We start from the raw sequence: 27,399 nt of genomic DNA, 5'->3' as shown, positions 1-27,399 counted from the left end.
TCCAGTTTTCTTGATTTTTTAACTGATTTTCAGAATCTACACTTTGTCATTTCCCCAAGAAATGACAGAACAGAATTCCCAAATGGAAAAGTGTTTTTCCTCATGTTCCTTTTTTAGAAGAAACAATAAACATGGAGATTTCCTTCTCATTTCCAAATTTTCTCGGCTCACTTATGGTTGTCACCTCTTTAGATGCCCTGCTCACATTTTCTCCTCCTCTAGGAACAGCCCCCATACCATGGGATGGGTCCTCAGTGGATATATCCTTTCTGCAGTACCCTGCATTCCTGGCCATATACAAGAGGTTGACCGAGAGAGGATACCTTGCCCAGTTGGATTCTCTTATTGTCTCTGGAATATTGGAACTCAAACATACAGAGACTGGGGGCCACTGTGGTTTGGCCATATTGCTATTGATAATGGGGGTGGGAGGGACTGAATCCATAGTTACCCGCTGCTCATATCCAAGAAGGTACCCTGAATCTCCTCTTTTCCTTAAGTCAAGGGATACTTAAGAAGCCCTAGTCTTCTTCATGAAATCCCTCCATGGTTTAAGCTGGCCAGAATTAATTTCTGTTGTTTTCAATCAAAAGAACCTTAGCTAGTATGTCATTATTCCCTGGCCCTCGTTCCTTTAGTTTTCCAGGAAAAGAAGGAAAAAGTAACAACATAAGATACCATTTATCTAACATTTGGAAACACACAAAGGAACACTTTACACAGTTTATGATATACTCATGTGTAGGATGGACATAAATCGTGAACTGTGTGCACATCTATATCAAGTTCATGGTTGCCTTGCGTGGGGGAGTAGGGAACATAGGCCAGGAAGAGGCACAACAGGGGATTTCAATAGTTGTTGTTATGCTTGATTTCCAGGTGACCATATGACCCAGGGTGCCTGGGGCTGTTGAGTTTACATTTGTCATCGCAGCATAATTATCAACAGCAGCCCTTCCTCTCTCAAGAGTATCCTAGTTTGGATGTTAAGTTCTAGGACCATGCTTTAAAAATGCTTTAAATAATTATAGAAAAATTCTTCTCTACATTTTCCCATACATTTGGAATATGTTATAACAGAAATTTTTGTTTATTTTATTTTTGCTTTTTAGGGCCACACTCTCGGCATGTGGAAGATCCCAGGCAAGGGGTCGAATCAGAGCTACAGCTGCTGGCCTACACCACAGCCATAGCAACTCGGGATCTGAGCCATGTCTATGACCTACACCACAGCTCACAGCAACAGAGGATCTGAGCAGCATCTGCAACCTACACCACAGCTCATGGCAACGCCGGATCCTTAACCCACTGATCGAGGCCAGGGATCAAACCCACATCCTCATGGATCCCAGACAGGTTCGTTAACCACTGAGCCACGAAGGGAACTCCTATAACAGCAATATTTTTTTTTAATTTTTTTTTTTTTTTTTGTGTGTGTCCTTTTTAGGGCCGCATCTGTGGCATATGGAAGTTCCCAGGCTAGGGGTCTAATCGGAGCTGTTGCTGCCAGCTTACGCCAGAGCCACAGCAACACCAGATCAGAGCCGTTTCTGCAACCTACACTACAGCTCACAGCAACGCCAGATCCTTAACCCACTGAGTGAGGCCAGGGATCGAACCCGCAACCTCATGGTTCCTAGTTGGATTCATTTCCGCTGCGCCACGACAGGAACTCCGAAATACTTTAAAAGCTATGATATACATAGAATATAGCTGCCAAAGCCCCTACTTTGACATCCCAGCCATGAATGCCTCTAGAGCACCTTCCCTAGACAACATTTGGGAGGACTCAGTGAGATCAGCTCTATGATGCACTCATCAGTGATCTACACTGAATAAAAGATAGGCGCCATGAAAATAACATTTCTTTATATTAACCAAATTCCTGGTTAGTCACTTAAGAACATTTTAATTTTAATATTGTACATAGGTTATACAGTCATATGGCTCAAAATTCAAAAAGTACAAAAGAGCAATGAAAAGTCTTCCACATCTGCCCAACTAAATGCTAGTGTGTTTATTTATTTGTAAATAAATTAGGGTCGCATCCACAGCAAATGGAAGTTTCCAGGCTAAGGGTTGAATTGGAGCTACAGATGCCAGCCACAGCAGCAGCAACACCAGATCCCAGCTGCATTTGCGACCTACACTGCAACTCCTGGTAATGCCAGATCCTTAACCCACTGAGCTGGGCTAGGGATTGAACCTGCATCCTCATGGATAATAGTCAGGATCTTTATTACTGAGCCCCATGGGATCTCCTCCAGATTTTTTTAATCTCCGTAAAGAATATGCTATGTCAATAAGATATACATATATATTTATCTGTGTGTCTATTACCCCATTTGAAGCTCACAACAACTCTCTGAATAATATATCATTGTTACTCCCATTGTACACAATGGATTTAAGGCTTGGAGAGATTAAGCGATTTACCTGAAGTCACACAGCTGGTAAATAGGAAAACTCAGCTTCAGATCCCCTAATCATTACACGTATTAATCCCAAACTTTGAAAAAGAGGAAGTGGAATTAATCCTTAAAAAGAAGGCATATTTCAGGCGTGAAAGAAGCAGGTACCCACCTTCCTGGCTCATTTGGAAAATTCAACTTTCCCCAAAATATCTCCCCTTGTCATATGAAATTCCATCATTTCGGATTTTTACTCAGCTTAGAGTGATCTGCTCTACTCCTAGAGCTCCTTAATTACAACAGACAGAAATCTTGGAAGGTTAAATATACGCTAACACTGGGAAATTTGTTGGCTCCCCTTCCTAAGGCAAAAACACCGCAGGGGAGGGTCAGATGTGTGAGCAGGGACAGGTCCTTGAGGAGTGAGGACAGGAAACCAAAAGGCCAGATAGCACGTGACAAAGAAAACTCACCTCCTGGCTTTTCCTTGTGACAAAGAAAGCCCACTTCCTGCCTTTTCCTTGAACCTGCCCAACTTTCATTCACATGGTTCAGCCACAGACTGCCATCAGAAGACCTGTGGATCTGAGTTGTTTTCAATAGGATGATGAATATCAATTTGGTTCCTTCATCCAACATTCTCACTTGGCTCATCTTTCAACTGAGGACAGGCACACTGCCAGGAAGAATATGGGCAGTTAATTCATCCACTCAAGTATATGAAGGTTCTGAGTTAACCAGATCACCCACCCTACGACCTGCCAGTTTGTACCCTGAGTCCTGCGTAGCACTCCCCCTCTCCCCATGCCTCAAGTTCCCGACATAGCACAGCCTTGATCACAGCACCATCCAGCCCTCCAGCAGCAAAGTCCCAGGTACTAAGGCAAGAAAACCCACATATGAACTCAGGAACAATGACTCAAATTGTGTTTCTGTCTGAAAAAGGATATGAAGAGTCATTCAGGTTACATCAGAGCCAATCCTCAGAACCAACAGGAAGCCCACACCCAGCAAACAGAAGTTCTAAGATGGAGGGAAAGGAGAGTCAGGCCTCACCATGGCAAGCACTGGCCATTGGCTCAATATGGTATAAAATACCTGTTCTGGAGCCAGACAGGTGCCTGATCATTTGGATACTGCTTGCACAAATAGAAAAATCAGTCATCAATTAGAAAAATGTGTTGCTGTGTGAGTCTTAGGGCTCGGCTACCTAAAATTGCAAGGAAAGGCGGCATTTTCACCCGAAGTGAGTGCCTTGCTTGTCTTGACTGGGTCATTTGAACATCAGCAGCCTCTAAATAAAGTGTTGAAGATCGTGACATAACACCTCCTTTTCCATCTTTCTCATCCCTCCCATACAGTTTCAGCTGCACAAAGTCCACCATTAACAACGACTTCTGCTGAAATCTGGCTCTCTGAGGAAGACCATCCAGAAACAAGACACAGATCCAGGGAGTTCCTTCCTACTAGAACTGCTGCTTTCATTTAACTTGAAAAAACCCACACCCAGTTCCTAATGGAAAACATCTGAACCACCAGGTCTTCCCAAAAGCAGGACCACGCTTATGCTCTCAGCAAGCTCTATTCTACATGCAACCACAGATTGCTCTCTGAGAAACAGAGCCTGCCTGCCTGGAGAGCAGCATTCCACCAGACCCTGATTTAACAAGACATTTCTATCCCATAGGCCCAACCAGCTGGAAATCCTCCACTGCTTTTGTGCTAAAATCTAACTCATCTCACTGAATTTCCTGATTTAAAAGTCTAATTCCTTTCACCAAAAGTGTGACAGAAGGAAACCAAGTATACCAGGCTTCTCCTGCCAGATTCCCCAGACTAAAGCTCTTGCATTTTCATTCTGTAAAAACATGATCCAAGTGTGCTCTGCAGGGGGTGTTGGTCCATTGGTTCTCCTCTTACTCTTACTGCAGAATCCTGCTAATAGCACTGAAGGAAAAACAAATTTATCAATTACAACAGCCACGAAGGCCACCCCTCCATGAGAAATAATACACAGCCCAATGTCTCTTAAGCTTATGAAATAAGCAATGTAAAAAACAAAGGCGTCACAACTTTTAAGATGTGATACATTTACTCTAAGCAGTGAGCTACCTAGAGATTCAATATTTATGTTGCAAACCCTTCCAGAGCAGGAGTTATGAGGCTTAGGTGTCCTTTGGTATTCTGAGATGAGGGAGAAGGTAAATAGGTCTGCCAGGGCACAGTGACTTGGGAAAGAAGCTCATGAGAAAAAAAGTGAATCCATCTGTGAATTATAAAATAACACATGAACATGCAGCTATACATGCACGCATGCATACATACACGTTATTTTTTAAGTATGGCTTTCACACATTGTAATTAGCCCATCGTTTCTCCTGGCTAATCATCAAAGCATGTCTATTCTCCTTTTCCTGCACCCTTCTGGGCTCCTACTTAGAAAAGAATTTTTATATATAAACGATGGATTCACTTTCTGTAATTTGTAGTCCCCCTCCCTATTCCCGCTACATTATCTCTTTATACCATTGTCTGCCAGAACTGCTGGGATCCTCAACTTCCTCCCCCACCCCAGCTTCCCTCAGGTTAGAACAGACAATCATATCCAGCAGGCACTCCTGCCTCATTCCTACTGCTTTATTTAATTTTTTAATCTCATCTAAGAGAAACTTCAGTATTGCAAACTAGAAGGAGATGGAGCTGCCTCTTCGTATCTCAGTAGCAAGAGAGTGTCAAATGAAGAAAATTTGTTCTCCCGCTCAAAGCATCAGTCCTTCTGATAACAAGTCATCCTCTGAATGAGTGCACTTAGGTACCGATTGGAAGTACACACAGGAAAATGGTCCAACAGCACCACTTACAGTAGGAGCTGTTAAGTGCAACATAATTGGTCCATGTCCACAAAGAAAAGCAAGCTGGCTCATCAGAAAGGTTGACCTCTTTCAGTCTCTGCAGAAAGACTGTGCCCAGGACAAGAAGCCAGCGCAATTAGTTTGCATCCCTTGAAAGGAACACACAGATTCCAGCAAATCCTGGGGCGCAAATGTTCATATCAGGCTCTGCTGATGAACGAGGAACAACTCCCATTTAAGCTGAAATGATTTTCACCAGAGGTTCCCAGTGCCTTGAAAGAGAGACCAAGGGATCCTGCATTACATCTGGTGTATATAAATAAAGCAATTCTTCCTGTGTAATCAAGGCTGTCCCCCAAACTCAAACCAACCCAGACTAGAAGAACTGCCTCTTCCAACTTCTAACTAACTTGCTTTCAGGGTCTCCAGGTCAAAAAGAAATACTTCACAAACATGCTTTCTCCTTAGGGATCCCATACAAATTCAGTCCGTTTGTTTTCCACATAGAGCAACAAAGCCATCAGACCTTCATCCTCTCTTTGGCTCTTTCTTAGTTAAAGTCAGATAAATCTTAGACTTCTGTCTGCAGATGGCAGGTTACAGGTGAGGGAGGCTTGGATAGGGAGACTTGCCTTGGAAAAGTCCTCTCCACACGTCTGTATGCAAACAAGCCAGTGTGGAGAAACACCAGGATTATGGCTACATTTCATTTCCCCAAACCCTACAATTAAGAATGTGAAATTTTATCTGTCTCTTCCCACATGTTTGGTGAAAGAGGGAGTTTTATTTATCCTTTTTATTGGCCTCATTGTTTTTTTGTTTTGGGGTTTGTTTGGGTTTTTTTGACTGCACCTGCAGCATATGGAAGTTCCCAGGCCAGGGATCAAATCTGAGCCACAGCTGTGACTTACGCCACAAGTGTGGCAACACCGGATCCTTAACCCACTGCACCACAGTGGAAAATCTTGTTGACTACATTGTTTAAGTTCTTCAGACAGTGACTCCATTTTCACTTTGCCTGGGCAGACCCAATTCAGAACACATTTTGACAGCTTTAGCCTCCTCATATCAAAAAGAAGAATCAGCAGTACTATTAAGTTGAAAGTTCAAATAAGGTCTTATTTTATCTTCTTTTTATTTTTAATGTGTCCACTCTTCCAAGGGCAACAATCAGTTAAGATCATAAACCCTGACTGGGCAAGAAAATTATTGGGAAATGCAATTCTTACAATTCAGTGTGTAGTCACACTTTTAATAAGCCTGCCACTCTTCCCCATGTACCTCCATTAGATACCCCTTCTCAAAAATGAAATCATAGATACCAAACTGTTATGCCTTAAGAGAGTCTAGCAGCTCCCATTTGGTGCAACAGGAGCAGCAGCGTCTTGGGAGCACTGGGACATGGGTTCAGTCCCCGGCCCAGCATAGTGGATAGAGGTTCTGGTGTTGCCTCAGCTTCAGCTCAGATTTGATCTCTGGTCTGGGAGCTCCATATGCCACAGGGCGGCAAAAAAAAAAAAAAAAAAAGAGTCTGTTAACAGCCCAATTCTGTAATTTGATGGGTAATGACACTGAAGCCCAGAGGAGGTTAAGTCATTTGTTCCTAATGCCTTAAATAAAAAGGGGACTTCCCCTTATGGCTTGGCACGTTAAGAACCCGACAAAGTATTCATGAGGATGCAGGTTCAATCCCTGGCTTCGATCGATGGGTCAAGGATCCAGCATTGCCACAAGCTGCAGCGTAGGTCATAGATGCTCCTCAGATCCCCCGCTGCTATGGCTGTGGTGTAGGCCAGCAACAGCTGCTCTGATTTGACGCCTAGCCTGGGAAATTCCACATGCCACAGTAGTGGCTGTAAAAAGAAAAGAAAAAAAAATAAAATAAAAAGGAAGATGACCAGTTGGCAATTCCCACTCCTGACCAAGGACAGAGGCCCAGGGTAACAAGGTAAGGGTGAATTGTGCTACACTCCTGTCTCTTCATTTAGGAATCTTGAAAATCCGTATTTTGAGTCAGAGTGGCTTCTTTTTCAGGCTCACTGAGCACTATCCTCATGGGCTGTCAAAAAATATCCTGGTATCTTACCACACAAAGACCATTTAGCAAGTTCAAGAAATGAGGCCAGGCACCAGAACCCAGCTCCTTTCCCCATGTCTAAAAGATGAGGTCTAGCCATTGGAAGCTGTCAGAATTGAGACTTTCGATTCCTCCCTGATTGTGTTAGGACAGCTTTCCTTGCTACTAGTGAGCAGAATTTCTTTTCTCACATTTACAGTGAAATATTAAATTTAAAAGTGAGACTTGTTTATTTCATGACCTCTGTTCTTCCTATAATTTTCTTGTGGACATAAATGATTTGTTTCTGTCTCTCTCCCCAGTGACTAAAAGAGTATCTGGTGCAAAGCAAGCACTCAATAAATATTTAGTGAATAAATAACGATTCCAGCAACCTAGGACATGAGTGTTACAGAAAGGGTACCTCCTAAATGATCTAACATATCATCTCATTCATCCAATCCAAATCAAGGGCTACTCTTTATATTTGTAGGTCTCATAGGCCTTTTTTGGTTTGTATTTTTTTGTTTTGTTTTTGTTTTTGTCTTTTTGCCATTTCTTGGGTCGCTCCCGCAGCACATGGATGTTCTCAGGCTAGGGGTCAAATTGGAGCCGCAGCCACTGGCCTACGCAAAGCCACAGCAACGCAGGATCCAAGCCACGTCCACGACCCACACCACAGCTCAAGGCAACGCCAGATCCCTTAACCCACTGAGCAAGGCCAGGGATCGAACCTGCAACCTCATGGTTCCTAGTCGGATTCACCAACCACTGAGCCACGACAGGAACTCCCCTCATAGGCCTTTTTTTGATCTGCTTTCTCAGCATTTCTCAAACTTGAGTCACTCTCATCCTATCCTCATAATATTGCTCTATCAACTCTCTCTACTGATACTTATTTAAATGGCCTTGCTTTCTAAATTTAAATACATGTCTTTTAAAAGGAAGCTTTAGGAGTTCCCATTGTGGTGCATAGGAAAAGAATCCGACCAGGAACCATGAGGTTGCATGTTCAATCCTTAAACCACTGGCTTCACTCAGTGGGTTAAGGATCTGGTATTGCCATGAGCTGTGGTGTAGGGCACAGATGTAGCTCAGATCCCACATTGCTATGGCTGTGGTGTAGGCCAGAGCTGCAGCTCTGATTTGACCACTAGCCTGGGAATCTCCATATGCCATGGGTGTGGCCCTAAAAAGCAAAAAAAAAAAAAAAAAAAAAAAAAAAAATGAAGCTTCATAACTACTATATACTGAAGGCCTGCATCATTTGCTCTAAATATTCATAGCAGAGATGGGATTAAGATGGTGGAATAGAAGGACTGGAGCTCAACTTGTCTCCTAAAAATGACAAAATTCACAACTAAAAACTTAGCATTCTTCACCCAAATGGACCGGAAACCTTAAAAAAGATATCCTACTCCAGAAGAAAAAGAGGAGGACACATCAAGAGGTAGGAGGGGCAATTTCACGATTTAAACAACCCCATACCTCCTGGGTGGGAAGCCCCACAGACTGGAAACTAACTGGTTTACAGAGGCTCACCTACAGGAATGAGAGGTCTGAACGCCACATCAAACTCTCACGTGTGGGGATTTGGCACTGGGAGAAAAAGCCCCTGGAGCATCTAGCATTGAAGGCCAGTGGGGCTTGTGCACAGGAGAATGGGGGAAATGGAGACCCCATTCTTAAAAGGCACACACAGACTTTCACATGCACTGAGTCCCAGGGCAAAGCAAAGTCTCCATGGGAATCTGGGTCAAACCTGACTGCAGTTCTTGGAGGACATCCTGGGAAAACAGGGGTGAATGTGGCTTGTTGTAAGGGAGGGACATTGAAAGCAAAGCTCTCAGGAATATTCAGCAGCATGCCTTTCTCTGGAGGTGGCCATTTTGGGAAAATCTGGCCCCACCTGTCAGTCAGCACTGAGAAGCCCCAGGGCAAACAACAATCCAGGTGGGATCACAGCCCCATCCCTCAGTGGGGCTACCCAAAGACCCCTTAGGCACACAGCTGCTTCTAATCCCATCCAGAGACAACACACCACCCACCAGAGGGAATAGAATCAGCCCCACCTACCAGTGGGCAGGCATCAGCCCCTCCCATCAGAAAGCCTACAGCAAGCCCCCATACCGACTTCAGCCACAGGGGGGGCAGACACCAGAAGTAAGAAAGACTACAACACTATTATGTGTAAAAAGGTCACCACATCAAAAACTTATAAAAATGAAAAGACAGAGGACTATAACTCTGATGAGGGAGAAAGGAAAAACCCCAGAAAAACAGCTAAGCAAGGGGGAGATTCTTAGCCTCCAGGAAAAAGACTTTAGACTGTTGATGCTGAAGTTGATGCAAGACATTGGAAATAAACTGGAGGCAAAGATGGATAACTTACAGGAAACACTGAGCAAAGAGATACAAGATATAAAACTTAAACAAGAAGAGATGCAAAATACAAAAACTGAAATCAAAAATTCAACAGAAGCAGCTAACAGCAGAATACAGGAGGCAGAAGAATGAATAAGTGAGGTGGAGGACAGATTAGTAGAAATTATGGATGTGGAACAGAAAAGGGAAAAAAGATTGAAAACAAATGAAGACAGTCTCAGAGAACTCTGGGACAATGTTAAACGCACCAACATCTGTATTATAGGGGTGCCAGATGGAGGAGAGAGAGAAGGGGACAGAAAAAGTATTCCAAGAGATAATAGCCGAAAACTTCCCTAACATGGGAAAGGAACCACTCACTCAAATCCAGGAAGCACAACGAGTACCATATAAAATAAACCCAAGGAGGAACACCCCGAGACACATATTAATCAAACTGACCAAAATTAAAGACAAAGAGAAAATATTGAAAGCAGCCAGGGAAAAGAAACAAATAACATACAAGGGAACCCCTATAAGGTTATCGGCAGATTTTTCAGCAGAAACTCTGCAGGCCAGAAGGGAGTGGCATGATATACTTAACGTGATGAAAGGAAAAAACCTCCAACCAAGATTACTCTACCCAGCAAGGCTCTCATTCAGATTTGAAGGAGAAGTCAAAACCTTCACAGATAAGCAAAATATGAGAGAATTCAGCAACACTAAACCAGTCTTACAACAAATACTAAAGGAACTTCACTAGGCAGAAAAGACAAGACAGCAACAGGAAATAAAAATTCTACACATGACAAGGCTCACCAGTAAAGGTATATATACAGTAAAGATATGAAATCATCCATGCACAATTACACCACCAAAATCAGAAATCATGAGAAGAGGAGGATACAAATGCAGGACACTGGAGATGAACTTGCAATTAAGAGAACAACAACTTAAAACAATCTCATATACATATAGACTCATATCAAAACTTCAGAATAACTGCAAACCAAAAATCTACAATAAATACACAAAGAAAAATCAACTCAATTACAACACTAAAGATAGTCATCAAACCAGAAGAAGAGAGAACAAGAGAAGAAGGGAAGAAAAAAGAGCAGCAAAAACAAATCCAAAGCAATTAATAAAATGGCAATAAGAACATACATATCAATAATTACCTTAAATGTTAATGGACTAAATGCCCCAACCAAAAGACGCAGACTGCATGAATGGATACAAAAACAAGAACCATACATATGCTGTCTTCAAGAGACCCACTTCACTTCTAGAGACACATACAAATTGAAAGTGAGGATGGAATAAAATATTTCATGCAAATGGAATCAAAATAAAGCTGGAGTAGCAATACTCATACCAGACAAAATAGACTTTAAAATGAAGACCATTTTAAGGGACAAAGAAGGTCATTACATAATGATCAAAGAATAAATCCAAAAAGAAGATATAACAATTTTAAATATCTGTGCACCCAACATAGGTTCACCACAATACATAAGGCAACTGCTAACAACCTTAAAAGGACAAATCGACAATAACACAATAATAGACTCGGTAACTTTAGAGAAAATTGAAATCATATCAAGCATCTTTTCCGACCACAACGCTATATGACTGTAAATCAACAACAAGAAAAAAACTGCAAAAAACACAAACACATGGAGACTAAACAACATACTACTAAACAACAAATGGATCACTGAAGAAATCAAAGAGGAAATTAAAAAATACCTAAAAGTAAATGACAACGAAGATACCACACTCCAAAACCTATGGGATGCAGCAAAAGCCATTCTAAGAGGAAAGCTTATAGCAATACAAGCCCACCTCAGGAAACAAGAAAAAGCTCAAATAAACAAGCTAACTTTACATCTAAAGCAGCTCGAGAGAGAAGAACAGACAAGACCTAAAGTTAGTAGAAGGAAAGAAATCATAAAGATCCGAGCAGAAATCAATGAAATAGAAACAAAGAAAACCATAGAAAAGATCAATGAAACAAAAAGCTGGTTCTTTGAAAAGATCAACAAAATTGATAAACCCCTAGCCAGACTTATCAAGCAAAAAAGAGAGAAGACTCAAATCAATAAAATTAGAAATGAAAAAGGAGGAATAACAATGGACATCACAGAAATGCAAAGGATCATAAGAGACTACTATATGCAACTATATGCCAATAAAGTGGAAAACCTAGAAGAAATGGACAAATTCTTAGAAAAGTACAATCTTCCAAGACTAAACCAAGATGAAAGAGAAAAGATGAATAGACCCGTCACAAGGACTAAAATTGAAACTGTGATTAAAAAACTTCCAAGAAACAAAAGTCCAGGACCAGAGGGCTTCACAGGCAAATTCTATCAAACATTTAGAGAAGAGCTAACACCTCTCCTTCTGAAACTATTTCAAAAAATTGCAGAGGAAGGGATACTCCCAAACATATTCTATGAGGCCACCATCACCCTGGTACCAAAACCAGACAAAGATCCCACAAAAAAAGAAAACTACCGCCCAATTTCACAGATGAACATCGATGCAAAAATCCTCAACAAAATATGAGCAAACCACATCCAACAATACATTAAAAGGATTGTACATCATGATCAAGTGGGATTTATCCCAGGGATGCAAGGATTCTTCAATATCCACAAATCCATCAGTGTGATACACCACATTAACAAACTGAATAAAAACCGTAGACGCGGAAAAAGCCTTTGACAAAATCCAACACCCATTTCTGATAAAAACCCTTCAGAAAGTGGGCATGATGGGAACCTACCTCAACATGATAAAGGCCATATACGGCAAACCCACAGCAAACATCATTCTCAATGGTGAAAAGCTGAAAGAATTCCTGCTGAGATCAGGAACAAGACAAGGATGTCCGCTCTCGCTACTGCTCTTCAACATAGTTCTGGAAGTCCTAGCCACAGCAATCAGAGAAGTAAAAGAAATAAAAGGAATCCAAATTGGAAAGGATAGTAAAACTATCACTATTTGCAGATGACATGATAATATACCTAGAGAATCCTAAAGACTCTACCAGAAAACTGTTAGAGCTCATTCACGAATTTGACAAAGTCGCAGGATACAAAATCAACACACAGAAATTGACAACATTTCTATACACTAACAATGAAAGAGCAGAAAAGGAAATTAGGGAAGCAATCTCCTTTACCATCGCATCCAAAAGAATAAAATACCTAGGAGTAAACCTACCTAAAGAGACAAAAGACCTGTACTCTGAAAACTACAAGCCACTGACGAAACAAATCAAAGACGACACAAATAGATGGAAAGATATACCATGCTCATGGATTGGAAGAGTTAATATTATCAAAATGACTATACTACCTAAGGCAATCTACAGATTCAATGCAATCCCCATCAAAGTACCAAGGACATTTTTCACAGAACTTGAACAAAATATGTTAAAGTTTTTTTGGAAGCACAAAAGACCCAGAATAGCCAAAGACATCCTGAAAAGGAAACATGGAGCTGGAGGAATCAGGCTCCCGGACCTCAGACTCTACTACAAAGCAACAATCATCAAAACCATATGGTACTGGCACAAAGACAGAAATATAGATCAGTCAAACAGGAATAGAAAGCCCAGAATTAAACCCATGCACCTACAGCTAACTATGACAAAAGAGGCAAGGATATACAATGGAGAAAGGACAGCTTGTTCAATAAGTGGTGCTGGGAAAACTGGACAGCCACATGGAAAAGAATGAAATGAGAACACTTCCTAACACCATACACAAAAATAAACTCCAAATGGATTAAAGACCTAGATAGAAGACCAGACACTATCAAACTCCTAGAGGAAAACATAGGCCAAACACTCTCTGACATAAGCGACAGCCACATCTTCTCAGATCCACCTCTTTAGAGGTTTGACAATAAAAACAAAAATAAACAAATGGGACCTAATCAAACTGAAAGGTTTCTGCACAGCAAAGGAAACCCGAAACAAAACAAAAAGACAACCCACAGAATGGGAGAAAATCTCTGCAAGTGATTCAACTGGCAAGGGATTCATCTCCAAAATTTATGAACACCTTCTGCAGCTCCATACCAAAGAAACAATCAACCCCATCAGAAAATGGGCAGAAGATCTAAACAGACACTTCTCCAAAGAAGACACACAGATGGCTGAGAAACACATGAAAAGATGTTCAACATCACTCATCCTTAGAGAGATGCAAATCAAAACCACGATGACGTACCACCTTACACCAGCCACAATGGCCATCATCCAAAAGTCTACAAACAATAAGTGCTGGAGAGGGTGTGGAGAAAAAGGAACCCTAGTACACTGTTGGTGGGAATGTAAATTGGTGCAACCACTGTGGAAAACAGGATGGAGATGCCTCAGAAAACTAAATATAGAACTACCATTTGACCCAGCAATCCCACTCCTGGGCATCTCTCCAGAGAAAACCATGACTCGCAAAGACACATGTACTCTGATGTTCATTGCAGCACTATTTACAATAGCCAAGACATGGAAACAACCTAAATGTCCATCGACGGAGGAGTGGATCCAGAAGATGTGGTACATATACACAATGGAATTACTCAGCCATTAAAATGAATGAAATGCCAGCATTTTTAGCAACATGGATGGACCTAGAAACTATCATGCTAAGTGAAGCCAGCCACACAATGAGACACCAACATCAAATGCTTTCACTGATGTGTGGAATCTGAAAAAAGGACAGACTGAACTTCTTTGCAGAACAGATGCTGACTCACAGACATTGAAAAACTTATGGTCTCCGGAGGAGACAGTTTGGGGGGTGGTGTTTGGCTTATGGGATGGAAATCCTGTGAAATTGGATTGTGATGACCATTTATACAACTATAGATATGATAAATTCATTTGAGTAATAAAAAAATAATAAAGAAAGAAAAATATTCAGAGCAATAAATTCACAACTTTTTTTTTTTGTCTTTTTCAGGGCTGCACCAATGGCATATGGAGGTTCCCAGGCTAGGGGTTGAATTGGAGCTGTAGCCGCTGGCCTACACCACAGCCACAGCAACGCCAGATCCAAGCCATATCTGAAACCTACACCACAGCTCACGGAAATGCCGGATCATTAACCCACTGAGCAAGGCCAGGGATCAAATTTCGTCCTCATGGATACTAGTCAGATTCATTTCCGCTGGGCCATGATGGGATCTCCAAATTCACAACTATTAAAAAAATTTAATGTATATCCACACATGCTCTAAATTCATGAAATATGTTAATATGCTCTGGAAAACAACTCTGCACTATTCATTCAGTTTTCTCAACATCCCTAGGAGGTAGGTGAGACAGGACAAATGTTGGGTCCAAAGAATTAAGGTGGCAGCCCAAGCAAGTTGGCAGCCAGAGAAAGACAAACCATGACTGGGAAGCCAGGTCTGCTAATCCCTCAGTTAATGCTCTTCCCTCTGATCCCAAGATCCTGTTTTTCCAAGTGCGGTTGACAGCCCAGAAGCATTAATGTGCCCTAGTGGCATGTCAAAAAATTCAGACACCCAGGCTCCACCCCAGGCCTACTCAATCAGAATCTGCATTTTAACAAGATCCCAGTTGATTCAGGTGTACAGTCAAGTCACAGAAGCCCTGGTCTAGACCAATGGTTCTCTAACTTGGCAGCCTATTAGAACAATCTAGGGAGACTTAAAGTCTCTAGCACAGAGATTCTGATGTAAGTGCCTGGGGTCTGACCTGGGTCCAGCTGTTTTTTCAAAACTCTTCAGCTTATAAAAAGCTGGCAGGCTATGAGCCATCAAAGCCTGTACAGCCAAGTGTAAGGAAGAGGGGTCTAGATTAGTGGTTCTTTAACTACCTCAGAACTACCTGGAGGGCTTGTTCTGGCTCCAGATGGTCTGGCCCCAGTCCCCAGAGCTTCTGGTTCAGGAGATCCTGGTGGGGCCAATATTTGCATTTCTCACAGGTTCCAGGTGGATGCCTCAGGTCCAGGGACCACATTTTGAGACTCCCTGCTAGTTAGGCTATACAAGATTAAAGCTCACAAGATTAAAGCTCACAGAGTTCCCATTGTGGCTTAGAGGTTAATGAACCCAACTAGCATCCATGAGGACTCGGGTTCAATCCCTGGCCTTGGTCAGTGGGTTAAGGACCCGGCATTACCGTGAGCTATAATGTAGGCCACAGATGTGGCTCAGATCCCACATTGCTGTGGCTGTGGCTGTGGCTGGCGGCTACAGTGCCCATTAGATCCCTAGTTTGGGAGCCTCCATATGCTTCCAGTGTAGTCCTAAAAAGACAAAAAGACCAAAAAAACCCAAACAAACAAAAAAACCTGAAACGCATTCCAAGAATTTTCTAGGCCCAAAAACAAGCTGGAGTTGAAGCAAGCATCTTCTGGGTGAAAAAGTTTAATTATCAACCATTTAAGGTATTTCATCTGTTCCCTTATATATTCATATTTCTCAATGTAAAAATGCCAGAGGTAGTTCCCAGCTTGCTTATTTTTCATCCTCATAAAATAACTTTTCCACCAGAACTAGGTCTAAACATAAGGTGTAAAAATATCTTGGAATACAGACCCGGAAAAGCTGGAAGGGAGTCTCGCTCTCAGTTTTGGCCTAGGTAGAAAAGTTGTAGCCATTCCTACTTGTGTGAAGAGCGCCCCCTGGAGTTCTGCTGCAAGTGGTGCCCTGCACCTGACATTTGGCAGAAACCACAGCCTCTTTGCTTTCCCCAGGAAGCCACCTCAAACTGGTCTGAGGAAGCCCTTGAGAACCAAGTTACTTTTAGACAGCATTATTCCTAAAAGTGCTTTGCCTTTGCATCAGATTTATTATCTGGCAACAAAGAAAAGACTAAAAGATTTCACTTTTAAAATTCATATTCAGTTCATAGCATATTGTCATTATCAGTCTGGCAAACCCGCCTCCCTTTAGTTTGTCTTTCTTATTTCTGATCCCTGCACTCATCCCCCCTGTTTCTTAGGCAACCTTTCTAATATGTTAGAGATATTCCCTAAATATGCATGTATGCCCACAGGAATGAGTAGGGTTTTTTGGTATGAATATGTGGCTTTAAATTACATAATGGCATCATATTATAAATCTTTTTTTTTATTACCGCACTCAACATCATGTTTTTAAGAACTACTCATGTTGCTTTGTGTCCACATTTTGCTTATTAAGTTGCCTTTACACATCTGTTTCTCACGCTGAAATCAGCATGCTGTTGCGTCAGAGCATTTCAGAATGAGCAAGATTGTTTGCTGGAGTTAATCTGACACCAGATGCATTTATCCCTCTTTTAGGACTGTAACTAATTCCTTTCCGCTCCATGTGGCCACGCTCTCTAGCTGGCATCACAGGTGTCTTCTTTAAAAAGAAAAAGATTTTGTCCTTTGGTTTCCTGGCATTTCTCCCCCAGTCCCACTTTTTTTGTGGGGGGGGGGCACTCTTTTTCACAAAGTTAGCATCAGAAAGCACAGAGATGGACTCCTCCAGAAAAAAAACGTCTATCATCTACAATTTATTGTTGCTTTAACAAAATCATTGCAACCTGTGGAAAAGTATTTTCGAAAAAAAATAAGTTACCTTGATCTTGGATTACAGGTCTCAGACCAAAATGAAAAAATAGTCAAATCGCTTATCAGAAAGTGTTCTGTTCTTACTTTTTCCTTTTGCAGATGTAGGTAATAAATCCAAAACCAAATTTGAGAGAGAGAGAAAGAGAGAGAGAGAGAGAGAGAGAGAGAGGGAGGGAGAGAGAGATGAACTCCCACCAATATCCATGAGGAGGCAATTTGGCTCGTACAATAGCACTTAATTAAAATGTACAATTTCCACATGTACATGAGAGACCAAAAGAAGGCATCTTTTCAGAGTTCCTGTCATGGCTCAGTGGTTAACTAATCCGACTAGGAACCATGAGGTTTCAGGTTCGATCCCTGGCCTTGCTCAGTGGGTTAAGGACCCGGCGTTGCTGTGAGCTGTGGTGTAGGTCAAAGATGTAGCTTGGATATGGCATTGCTGTGGCTCTGGCATAGGCTGGCAGCTACAGCTCTGATTAGACCCCTAGCCTGGAAACCTCCATATGCTGAGGAAGCAGCCCTAGAAAAGGTAAAAAGACAAAAAAAAAAAAAAAAAAAAGGAGGCATCTTTGGGCCTATTTCCAGCCTAATCCTTCAAAATATGTGAAATTGTACTTCTTTATCAACTGGATCCCATAAAGTGATAAATAGACGATATCAAGATTGAAAATGTTAAGTAATGCTCTCCTCAAGATGCTAGGATGAGCCCTTCATAAGTCTGTGGTAGTAAGCTATTAAAATCACTACCAAGCATTATGTGTTTATAATGTGCCAGGCACTGCACTAAACATTGTGTGTATTCCCATTTAAGCCTCATAAGCCTATGACATAGATTCTTTTTAATCCCTGTTTTCAAGATGAAAGACCTAAGACTCAGAGATGAAAAACAAAGCAAGCTGTAATCCCATTATGCAAGATTAGCTCATTCCCCCCAAGCCAAAAAACACATCTCCCTTCTCCTAAGGACTTATTCTTTACCTGTTCCTCCCTCAAGCCCAGCCTCCCTCTCTCGACTTCAGTCAGCTGCTGGAGTTCTCTGGGGTGCCCACCCCCTCCAAGGTCTCTCTTCCCTGCTCCCTTCAGCCCCTTGCGGTCTGGCTGCCTCTCACAGCAGTGACACAGAAAGCCACTTCATTGGTCCATAACGAACTCAAACTCAAGTTCTCTTTGAACTCTGGGCCGCACCCTATTTGAAATACTCTCCACTCTGGTTTCTCTAGCACTGGATGGTCTCACTGTCTTTGGTCTCTTTTCATGTCTCTCTCTATTTTTTTTTTTCTTTTGGTCTTTTTAGGGCCAGGGTCGAATTGGAGCTACAGCTGCTGGCCTATGACACAGCCACAGCAACTCCAGATCCAAACCTATTCTGTGATCTACACCACGGCAGCGCCAGATCCTTAACACACTGAATGAGGCCAGGGCTTGAACCCGCATCCTCACCGATGCCAGTCAGACTCATTTCCACTGAGCCATGATAGAACTCCCTCTTTTCACATCCTTCTGAGCCATTTTTCCAGTTCTTCCTTTGCTGTCTTTGTGTATCCAGGCACAGCGCAGCTCCTGCCTCAGCCTCTTTCTTTAGCTCCAGTTGGTCTCCCATGAGCCCCCTTGCACTCCAGCCTGTGTCTGGTGTAGATCCCTTCTCCATCCTCAGTCTCTTAGTCATTGCCCACCTGTGGTTATCAAACTGCCGCTTCCATAATTCCCCAATGCTGGCCATTAATTACCTGTGTGAACCTGGGCCTCAATTTCCTCCTGTATTAAACAAAGAGCATGAACTCACTGATCTCCTGTGTCCTCTCGAGGTGTGTCATTCTTCATAGTTTCTCTCCATAAACAGAGCAAACTCAAAACTCTTGAGTCTGGCGTCCAGTGCCTGCACTCTGTCCTCAGGCATCTCTCTCTCTCTGCCTCCTCTCCCCTTTAATCCTCTACAGGTCTCTCAGCCTTTCCCTGAAATAGACCTGGAGGTGCTCCTCTGCCAGGAACCACCCTTCTTAATCCCTCATATCTGCTTGCCAAAGTCCTGGATGAGCTCCCCAAATCTTCAATTCTCTATGCAGTTTTTCCAATTGAACACCATTCCCCTCCCATTGTACTTGAGAGTCCCTCTCAGCCCTTGTGATTGATGGTCTATGTAGTGGCAGAATCAGGGGAAGGCAAGCACAGCCTTGGCCATCTGCTTGCAAAATCCAAAGGCAGGGTAGTCTCCAAACCTGGAGCCAGACAGTGTAGGTTTGTATTATATATATAATATATGTGTATATATATATGTGTGTGTGTGTGTGTGTGTGTGTGTGTGTGTGTGTGTGTATATATATATATATTTTTTTTTTATGGCCACACCTGGGGCATATGGAAGTTCCCAGGCTAGGGGTCAGATCAGAGCTGCAGCTGGCAGCCTACACCTCAGCCACAGCATCCCAGACCTGAGCCATGCCTAAGACCTATGCCATAGCCACAGCCAGGGCAACTGCATCCGAGCCACATCTGTGAATGCCACAACTTGCAGCATGCTGGATCCCTAACCCACTGAGCAAGGCCAGGGATCAAACCCATATCCTCGTGGCCACTATGTTGCATACTTAACCCGTTGAGCCACAACAAGAACTCCTGTATATACTTGTATTTTCTGAATTTTATGATATTTTGACATCTTCAAATATCTTTCTAGCTGAGGAGACACTGTCCCTACCAAAGTCAGCCAATCCTTAGAGATCACAAAGTGCCCAACCAGAGCTTACTTTCGATATGTGCACTAACAAATCCAGAGCCATCCTTTCTCATCTGACCCTTACAACCCAAGAAACAATATTTCTCTGCCTTAATCATCCCAGAGCCAGGTAGCAGACAACTGGAGAACACCCTAGAGCCCAAAGTCCAGGGGAGTTCCCATTGTGGCGCAGTGGTTAACGAATCCGACTAGGAACCATGAGGTTGCGGGTTCGGTCCCTGCCCTTGCTCAGTGGGTTGATGATCCGGCGCTGCCGTGAGCTGTGGTGTAAGTTGCAGACGCGGCTCGGATCCAGCGTTGCTCTGGCTCTGGCGATTCGACCCCTAGCCTGGGAACCTCCATATGCCGAGGGAGTGGCCCAAGAAATAGCAAAAAAAAAAAAAAAAAAAAAAAAAGTCCACAGAAATTACTCAAACTAGAAGTCATAAATGGAAACTCTAATAAAAGCCATGGTCCAAGCTCTCCCCTCAAGGCTGTCCACCATGGTGTTTGACCCTGTGACTCTGCATGTACAAACAGCTTCTTCATTCCAAGTCTCATTCTCATTTCCTCCTGTGCATGCTGACTGTATCATACCATACCCAGTATGAACAGTCTGAAAATAGCGTTTACTTCTTACTTAACTGAGACCTTAGGCTACTTGATGTGCCCAGGGCTCAGTAGGATAGAATTAATGAAAGTATTGGGCTCGAAGCATTATTATAAGGATACAAAGAAATAATATTTGCAAATACATAATATATATTAATAAAAGTTATTACTATATGTAAAGACATAATATAGTAGCTGACACATGATAAATAAATGATAAGTAAATGTTATTTGGAGTTCCTGCTGTGGCGTGGTGGGATCAGCAATGTCTCTGGAGCGCTGCGACGCAGGTTTGATACCCAGCCCAGCACAACGGGTTAAGCATCCAGCATTGCCACAGCTGTAGCATAGGCCATAACTGCATCTCAGATCTGATCCCTGGCCTGGGAACTCCATATGCCACAGGGTGTCCAATAAGTAAATAAATAAATATTAGTCGTTAATACCGTTTTTATTATTTTCTGGATTTATTTTCTACCCTTGCAACATAGAAGCTTATACTGAAGGCAAGAGGTGACATGATGGTTCCAAAAATGAATAGAAGCCAACGTGGTCATCTTTTGGAATATGTACAAAGGCAGCTCCGGACTGTCCACTTGAAAATTAACTTTAGGATCTACAGTGTGGAGTTCCCGTCGTGGCGCAGTGGTTAACGAATCCGACTAGGAACCATGAGGTTGCAGGTTCGCTCCCTGCCCTTGCTCAGTGGGTTAACGATCCAGCGTTGCCGTGAGCTGTGGTGTAGGTTGCAGACGCGGCTCGGATCCTGCGTTGCTGTGGCTCTGGCGTAGGCCTGGGGCTACAGCTCCGATTCGACCCCTAGCCTGGGAACCTCCACATGCCGCAGGAGCGGCCCAAGAAATAGCAACAACAAAAGACAAAAAGACAAAAAAAAAAAAAAAAAAAAAAAAAGGATCTACAGTGTGATGGGGGCAGGGCAGAGTGTGGAAACAATTGGCATAGACCTCTTTTTTCAGCTTCATCCACGACATATAAAAGTTCCTGGGCTAGGGATCAAATCCAAGCCACATCTATGACCTATGCTTCAGCTGCCGAAATGCAGGATACCTAACCCACTGTGCAAGGCCAGGAATTGAACCTACGCAGCCTCAGAAACAATAGTGGATCCTTCATCCGGGAATTCCAATTTGCACAGAACTTTTCATGAGGTTTTCTTTTTTCTTTTTTTTTCCTAGGGCCACACCCAAGGTACATAGAAGTTCCCAGGCTAGGGGTCAAATCGAAGCCATAGCTGCTAGCCTACACCACAGCCACAGCAACACCAGATCCAAGCCTCAACCTACACCACAGCTCAGGGCAATGCCAGATCCTTAACCCACTGAGTGAGGCTAGAGATTGAACCCGTGTCCTCATGGATACTAGTTGAGTTTGTTATTGCTGAGCCACAATAGGAACCCCTGAATGAGTTTTTTTAAAAATTGATATTCAATATCAGAAAATGTGGTATGTGGAAGCTGGTAGGGATTATGGAGGAGGAGAGATATGTGTGTGTGTGTGTGTGTGTGTGTGTGTGTGTGTGTACACACATCCATAAAATCCTGCTTCTCATTTTTAATTAAAATATAAGTTAAAGCAAGAGTTTACAGCTAGAAGGCTGGTGAGAAGAGGAAATGTGCAAAAGTGTAAACTGTCCAACTCTAGGCAGCTTGGAAATAAACAGAAAGGATAGAAGTGACCTTGTGGCCTCAGAAGGTAGGAGCTCACAGCCTCCTGTTTTGGACCAGATGGAGAGATCTACCTGAGGCTCTCAGGTAACAGCGACATCAGCACCCCCTTGCCTGCTGAAGGTGGCTTGGCCCTCCCTGGAATTTCTGCTTGGACAGTTTGTATGTATGAGGCTCAGAGTCCTTGCTTATTCTCCCTCAACCCCAATGCTCTTCTTCATGTCTCTGCTTTCTCCTGTCTTCTTTTTCTCCACTATGCATCCATAAATTGTAGATTAAGCACCTATCATGAGCCAGACATTTTTCTAGACTCTGGAAACACCTCAGTGAGCAGATATATTCTTCTGCTCATGAATCCTACACTCTAAAATGGAGGAAGGAGTTCCCACTATGGTGCAGTGGAAACAAACACAACTAGTATCCATGAGGATGCGGGTTTGAACCCTGGCCTTGCTCAGGGGGTTAAAGGATCCAAAGTTGAGCGGAAGCTGTGGTGTGGGTCACAGACGTGGCTCAGATCCTTAGCTGCTGTGGCTATGGTGTAGGCCAGCAGCTGCAGCTCCAATTCGACCCCTAGCCTGGGAACTTTAATATGCCACATCTGTGGCCCTTAAAAAAAAAAAGGCAAAATAAATAAATAAATGAAGGCAAAATTGTAAACAAATAATTATGTGATACAGCAGGTGGTAATAAATGCTCTAAAGAAGATGAAGCAGGATAGTGGAAGAGAAGATGTGCTTCTCTGTACTCCAGGGGCCAGAGAAGACCTCTCTCAGAAAGAGATGTGTAGCAGAGATTTGAAGAAAGTAACCATGTGCCATCAGGATATCTAGGAAAAGAGCATTCTGGACAAAAGGATCCACAAGTGCCAGGGTCCTGAGGAAGAAGTGAGCTTGACATGAATGTGAATGACGGACAGCAAGGAGAGCTTGGAGTCTGGTGCCCTCTACTGTTCCAGAGAGCCTGTGCTCTCCACCACACAGCCCAGTCACCCTAAAATACACTTACGCTAGGGATTTGTCCCCAGATGTCCTTTTGTCGTGACTTACTTTCTGGTATTGTACCCCAGAAAGATGAAAGTTCCTGTCTTCCAATAATTACCAATCCAGCTCCTCCCAAAAATGTAAGGCTACTAAGGACACTGATTTGGTCTGCTTATTCACTGATGTATATTCAGTTCTTATTTCAGGGCTTGAAATCAAGTAGGCCCTCAAGAAATACTTATTACACAGATGAATTGGAAAATATGACATGGGAATGAGGTAGCCGAACATCTTGGAGGCAGGAGATTTCAGTTCTACATGTGTTGACACAAAAGCAATAAGAAGATGAACTCTAAAAATCACACATCTCTTAAGCCTCAGTTTTCCCACATATAAAAGTATTAGATTAGTGGAGTTCCCATTGTGGCTCAGTGATTATGAACTTCACTAGCATCCATAAGGATACAGGTTCAATCCCTGGGCTTGCTCAGTGGGTTAAGGATCTAGCATTGCCATGCGTTCTGGTGTAGATGGCGGACATGCCTCAGATCCTGTGTTGCTGTGGCTGTGGTGCAGGCCAGCAGCTGTAGCTCTGATTCAACGCCTAGCCTGGGAACTTCCATATGCCACAAGTGTATCCCTAAAAAGAAAAAAAAAAAGAAAAAGTATTGGATTAGAACTGGCCCAGCAGAATCCTGCTGCAGGTATGAACATGCCTACCACGTACACTCCCATACCCATCAGACCCTCCTTCTGTCCAGATAAGACCACAGAGTCTTTTCTAATCCAATGTTCTTAGCAGTCACTACCAGTTGGTCGGAGCTGATCCTTGCAATGAACCCAACTTGCCATCTCTCCTGAGATTCCTTTCTGCTTTAACATTCTCTATTTCCAATCTAAGCCTGTTGATCTCTTTGGCCACAGGGAGGCACATGTTACAGCAACTTAACCAGTCCTCAACTCCAGAAAACCATACTGCTCAGTCAGGTAAGCCCTGCTGGCTGCCTCTCAAGGTGCTTCTGAGGCAGCCAACTGGTAATGCTTGCTTTAATTCTAGCAACTCTTTTCCACCAAAAAGCTAATTCAATGCTAGCTTGTTCAGGCTCTCTCCAAAGCTGCTAGGGTTGATCCTTTGAGTAAACTGAGTGTTGGGGTTCCCCTCCAATCCTATCACATAGACATTCACAAATACTCCATCATAAATACACAAGCCCTCAGGCTGAAAACTGGAATGGCCAGGTTGGAGCCTTTAAATCACTCTACATCTTCTGACCAATGAGTGTTGAGTTGCTGGCATTCTAGACTGGATTATGGTCTTCTGGATCCTGAGCACTTTGGCCTGATGCCTCCTCAGGCATCCATTCCAGACTTGACCCTGACCTTTCCTTCTGTGCCCAAAGTTTCCTTGCTTCTCATCTGATTTAGACATTCCTCTTTCTTACAGTGTCTGCTCACCTCTCAGAATATGTCATCATTTAACCCCTCCAGGTAACGAGTCCAGCCCAACCCATCCTGACCTCATGCAGGCCCATGACAATGGCATTTCTGCTGACCGATAGAAATGCACAATTATCCAGATTCAGAGCAGGACCATGAAAGACCCCAAGTTGTGTGGAGAAAGGAGGAAGGAGGAAGACCTTGGTCTCAGCTTCCTCCCAAAATCACTGAGGAAAGTTTTTTAATGACACGAACCCATAAGGATAAAGGAAATCAGAGAAGAAACATCAGTAGAGAAGTTGACAAAATTTTAAAAGCTAAAAATGGATGACCAATAGCTGCCCTAGTTAGCCAGAGACTATGAGCTAAAATAAAGCTTTATTAGATGGGCCCTATAATAGGGGACTTATAAACAGCGTCTTCACTTCTCTGCTCTAAAAAGTTACCAAAACCTTGATCAAATACTTGTTATCAAAAGAATTTCCTTTTCATTTGTTCTCCCAAAATGTCTCCATGTCACCACCAATGACTCTATAACCTTCTGACTCCAATTCTCACAATGACAGTGCTTTGGGTGCCTGAAGGGCTCTAAACCCCTGTAAAACTCTAGGGACCCAAAGTAACCCCAAATAAATATGCAATAGAAATAAAATGGTGGGTTTGTTCTGCAAAGACCCAAGACAACTCCCAGTTCTCCAACCCTTCACAACAGATCACTGCCCTAATAACCTCTCCCTTCTGTAAATTGTTTTAAAGTACAGTTGATTTGCAATGTTGTGCTAATTTTTGCTGTACAGCAAAGTGACTCAGTTATACATACATATCCTAAGAGACTGGATATATTTCCCTGTGCTGTATATTAGGACCTTGTTGTTTATCCATTCTAAATGTAATAGTTTGCCTCTACTAACCCCAGACTCCCAGTCATCCCATTCCCTTCCCCTTCCCCCTTGTCAACCACAAGTCTGTTCACTATGCCTGTGAGTCTGTCTCTGTTTTGTAGATAGGTTCATTTGTGCCTTTTTTTTTTCTTTTTAGGGCCACACCTGAGGCACATGGAAGTTCCCAGGCTAGGGAATGAATCAGAGCTGCAGCTGCCAGCCTATGCCATAGCCAGAGCAATGTGAGCTCTGAGCCACATCTGCAGCCTACACCACAGCTCACAGCAACACCAGATCCTCAACATACTGAGCAAGGCCAGGGATCAAATTCACATCCTCAAGGATACTAGTCCAGTTCATAACATACTAAGCCACAGTGGGAACTCCCTTGTGCCATATTTTAGATTCTACATACAAGTGATATCATATGGCATTTTTCCTTCTCTTTCTGACTTACTCCACTAAATATGATAAACTCTAGTTGCATCCATGTTGCTGCAAATAGCATTATTTTGTTCTTTTTTATGGCTGAGTAGTATTCCATTATATATACAGACTTCATCTTAATCCATTCATCTGTCAATGGGCATTTACATTGTTTCCATGTCTTGTATATTGTTAGTAATGCTTTAATGAACATAGGGGTGCATGTATCTTTTTGAAAGAAAGTTTTGTATGGATATATCCTCAGGAATGGGGTTGCTGGATCAAATTGCTGTTCTATAGTTTTCTGAGGAACCTCCATACTGTTTTCCATAGTGGTTGTACTAATTCTCATTCCCACCAACAGGTTTTGACATGACCACTAGGATCTCAGCCACTGATTCTTACTCCTTATTACTCTGCCTCAAGATAGCATCCTCCCTCCTTTGAAAGTCATTTTCATGCCCACTCTGAGGAAGCATGTTTTCATTCATAGGGGTTATTTTTTGTTTTGTTTTGTTTTTTGTTTTTGTTTGTTTGTTTATTTGTTTGTTTTGCCCCTGGAACTTATTAAAAGCTATTCCTCATGCTCCCAGCCCTTTTTGGTACTTGGCCAAAACCTCATGATACCCTTTGCAGCTAATTCTCAAAAAAGTGGAGGGCATAAGAGTAATACTTATTCTTGTGAAGGCTTTTCTGGAGCTATGTCCAAAGTAACTTCAGCAGGGACATGCCTTCTGAGGCCACAGTTTAGCAGAGACAGGGTTTAGGGAAACTGGAGCCCTGGAAGTTAATATACCCATGAGAGGGTCTTTCTCAGAGAGTCATGGCTGAGTGCTTGATGCCATCAGAGGATTCCTGGGGTATTGCTGAGTAAACAGGAAGCCACAAATATCATGATCAGATATGCTTATATTTTGGGAGGAAAGTCTTGACTCTGAACTGTACTGAATTGCCCTAAGTCTATGCTGTGTGATGTAATAAAGAGTTTTGAATTTGTGGGTAGAGGTTTGAAGCCCAAGTCTACAAAATACAACCTGCATGATCCTGCTTGGTCTTGCTGGACCTCAGTTTCCTTAGCTGCAAAAGAGAGGCTATGATCATACCAGCCTCACATGCTCGTGTCGAGAATTGAAAGTTCTCATCACAAGAAAAAAACTTTTGCCCTCCACTTTATTTTTGTAACTATATGTGGTGATGGATGTTAACTGGACTTATTGTGGTGGTCATTTTGCTACATGTAAACATATCAAACCATTATATTGTACACTTGAAACATACAATGTTAGGTCAATTATACCTCAAAAAAATAAAAATAAATTAAAATAGAAAATATACATTGGTCTTGGGGGGAAATGTTCCACATTTAATAGTAAGGTTTAAAAAA

General features: G+C 42.6%; 1 protein-coding gene across 3 annotated transcripts in view; it reads right to left on the bottom strand.

Moving 5' to 3' along the window:
- The window catches only part of LOC146407052 (uncharacterized), a 49,051-nt gene that overhangs the window by 7,319 nt on the left and 14,333 nt on the right, over nt 1-27,399 (bottom strand). For 2 of the 3 annotated variants that reach the window (XR_014822710.1, XM_084987731.1), the window contains exon 2: nt 2,885-3,087. The exons of the other annotated variant lie outside the window; for it this stretch is intronic. Coding sequence is in view for 1 of the 2 variants with exons in the window: in XM_084987731.1 (XP_084843857.1) it covers nt 2,885-3,065 (181 nt within the window). In the remaining variant the exon portion in view is untranslated. The remainder of the gene's footprint in view (nt 1-2,884; nt 3,088-27,399) is intronic. 3 annotated transcript variants of the gene reach the window in all.

Source organism: Sus scrofa, chromosome 1 (assembly GCF_054392235.1).
Source record: "Sus scrofa isolate SSC_HxYL_T2T_F1_AM1 chromosome 1, Sscrofa_HxYL_maternal_Yorkshire_Landrace_v2.0, whole genome shotgun sequence".
Lineage (NCBI taxonomy): Eukaryota > Metazoa > Chordata > Mammalia > Artiodactyla > Suidae > Sus > Sus scrofa.
The sequence above is the reverse complement of the archived record's forward strand: the minus strand, read 5'-3'. Positions and strand labels throughout refer to the sequence as shown.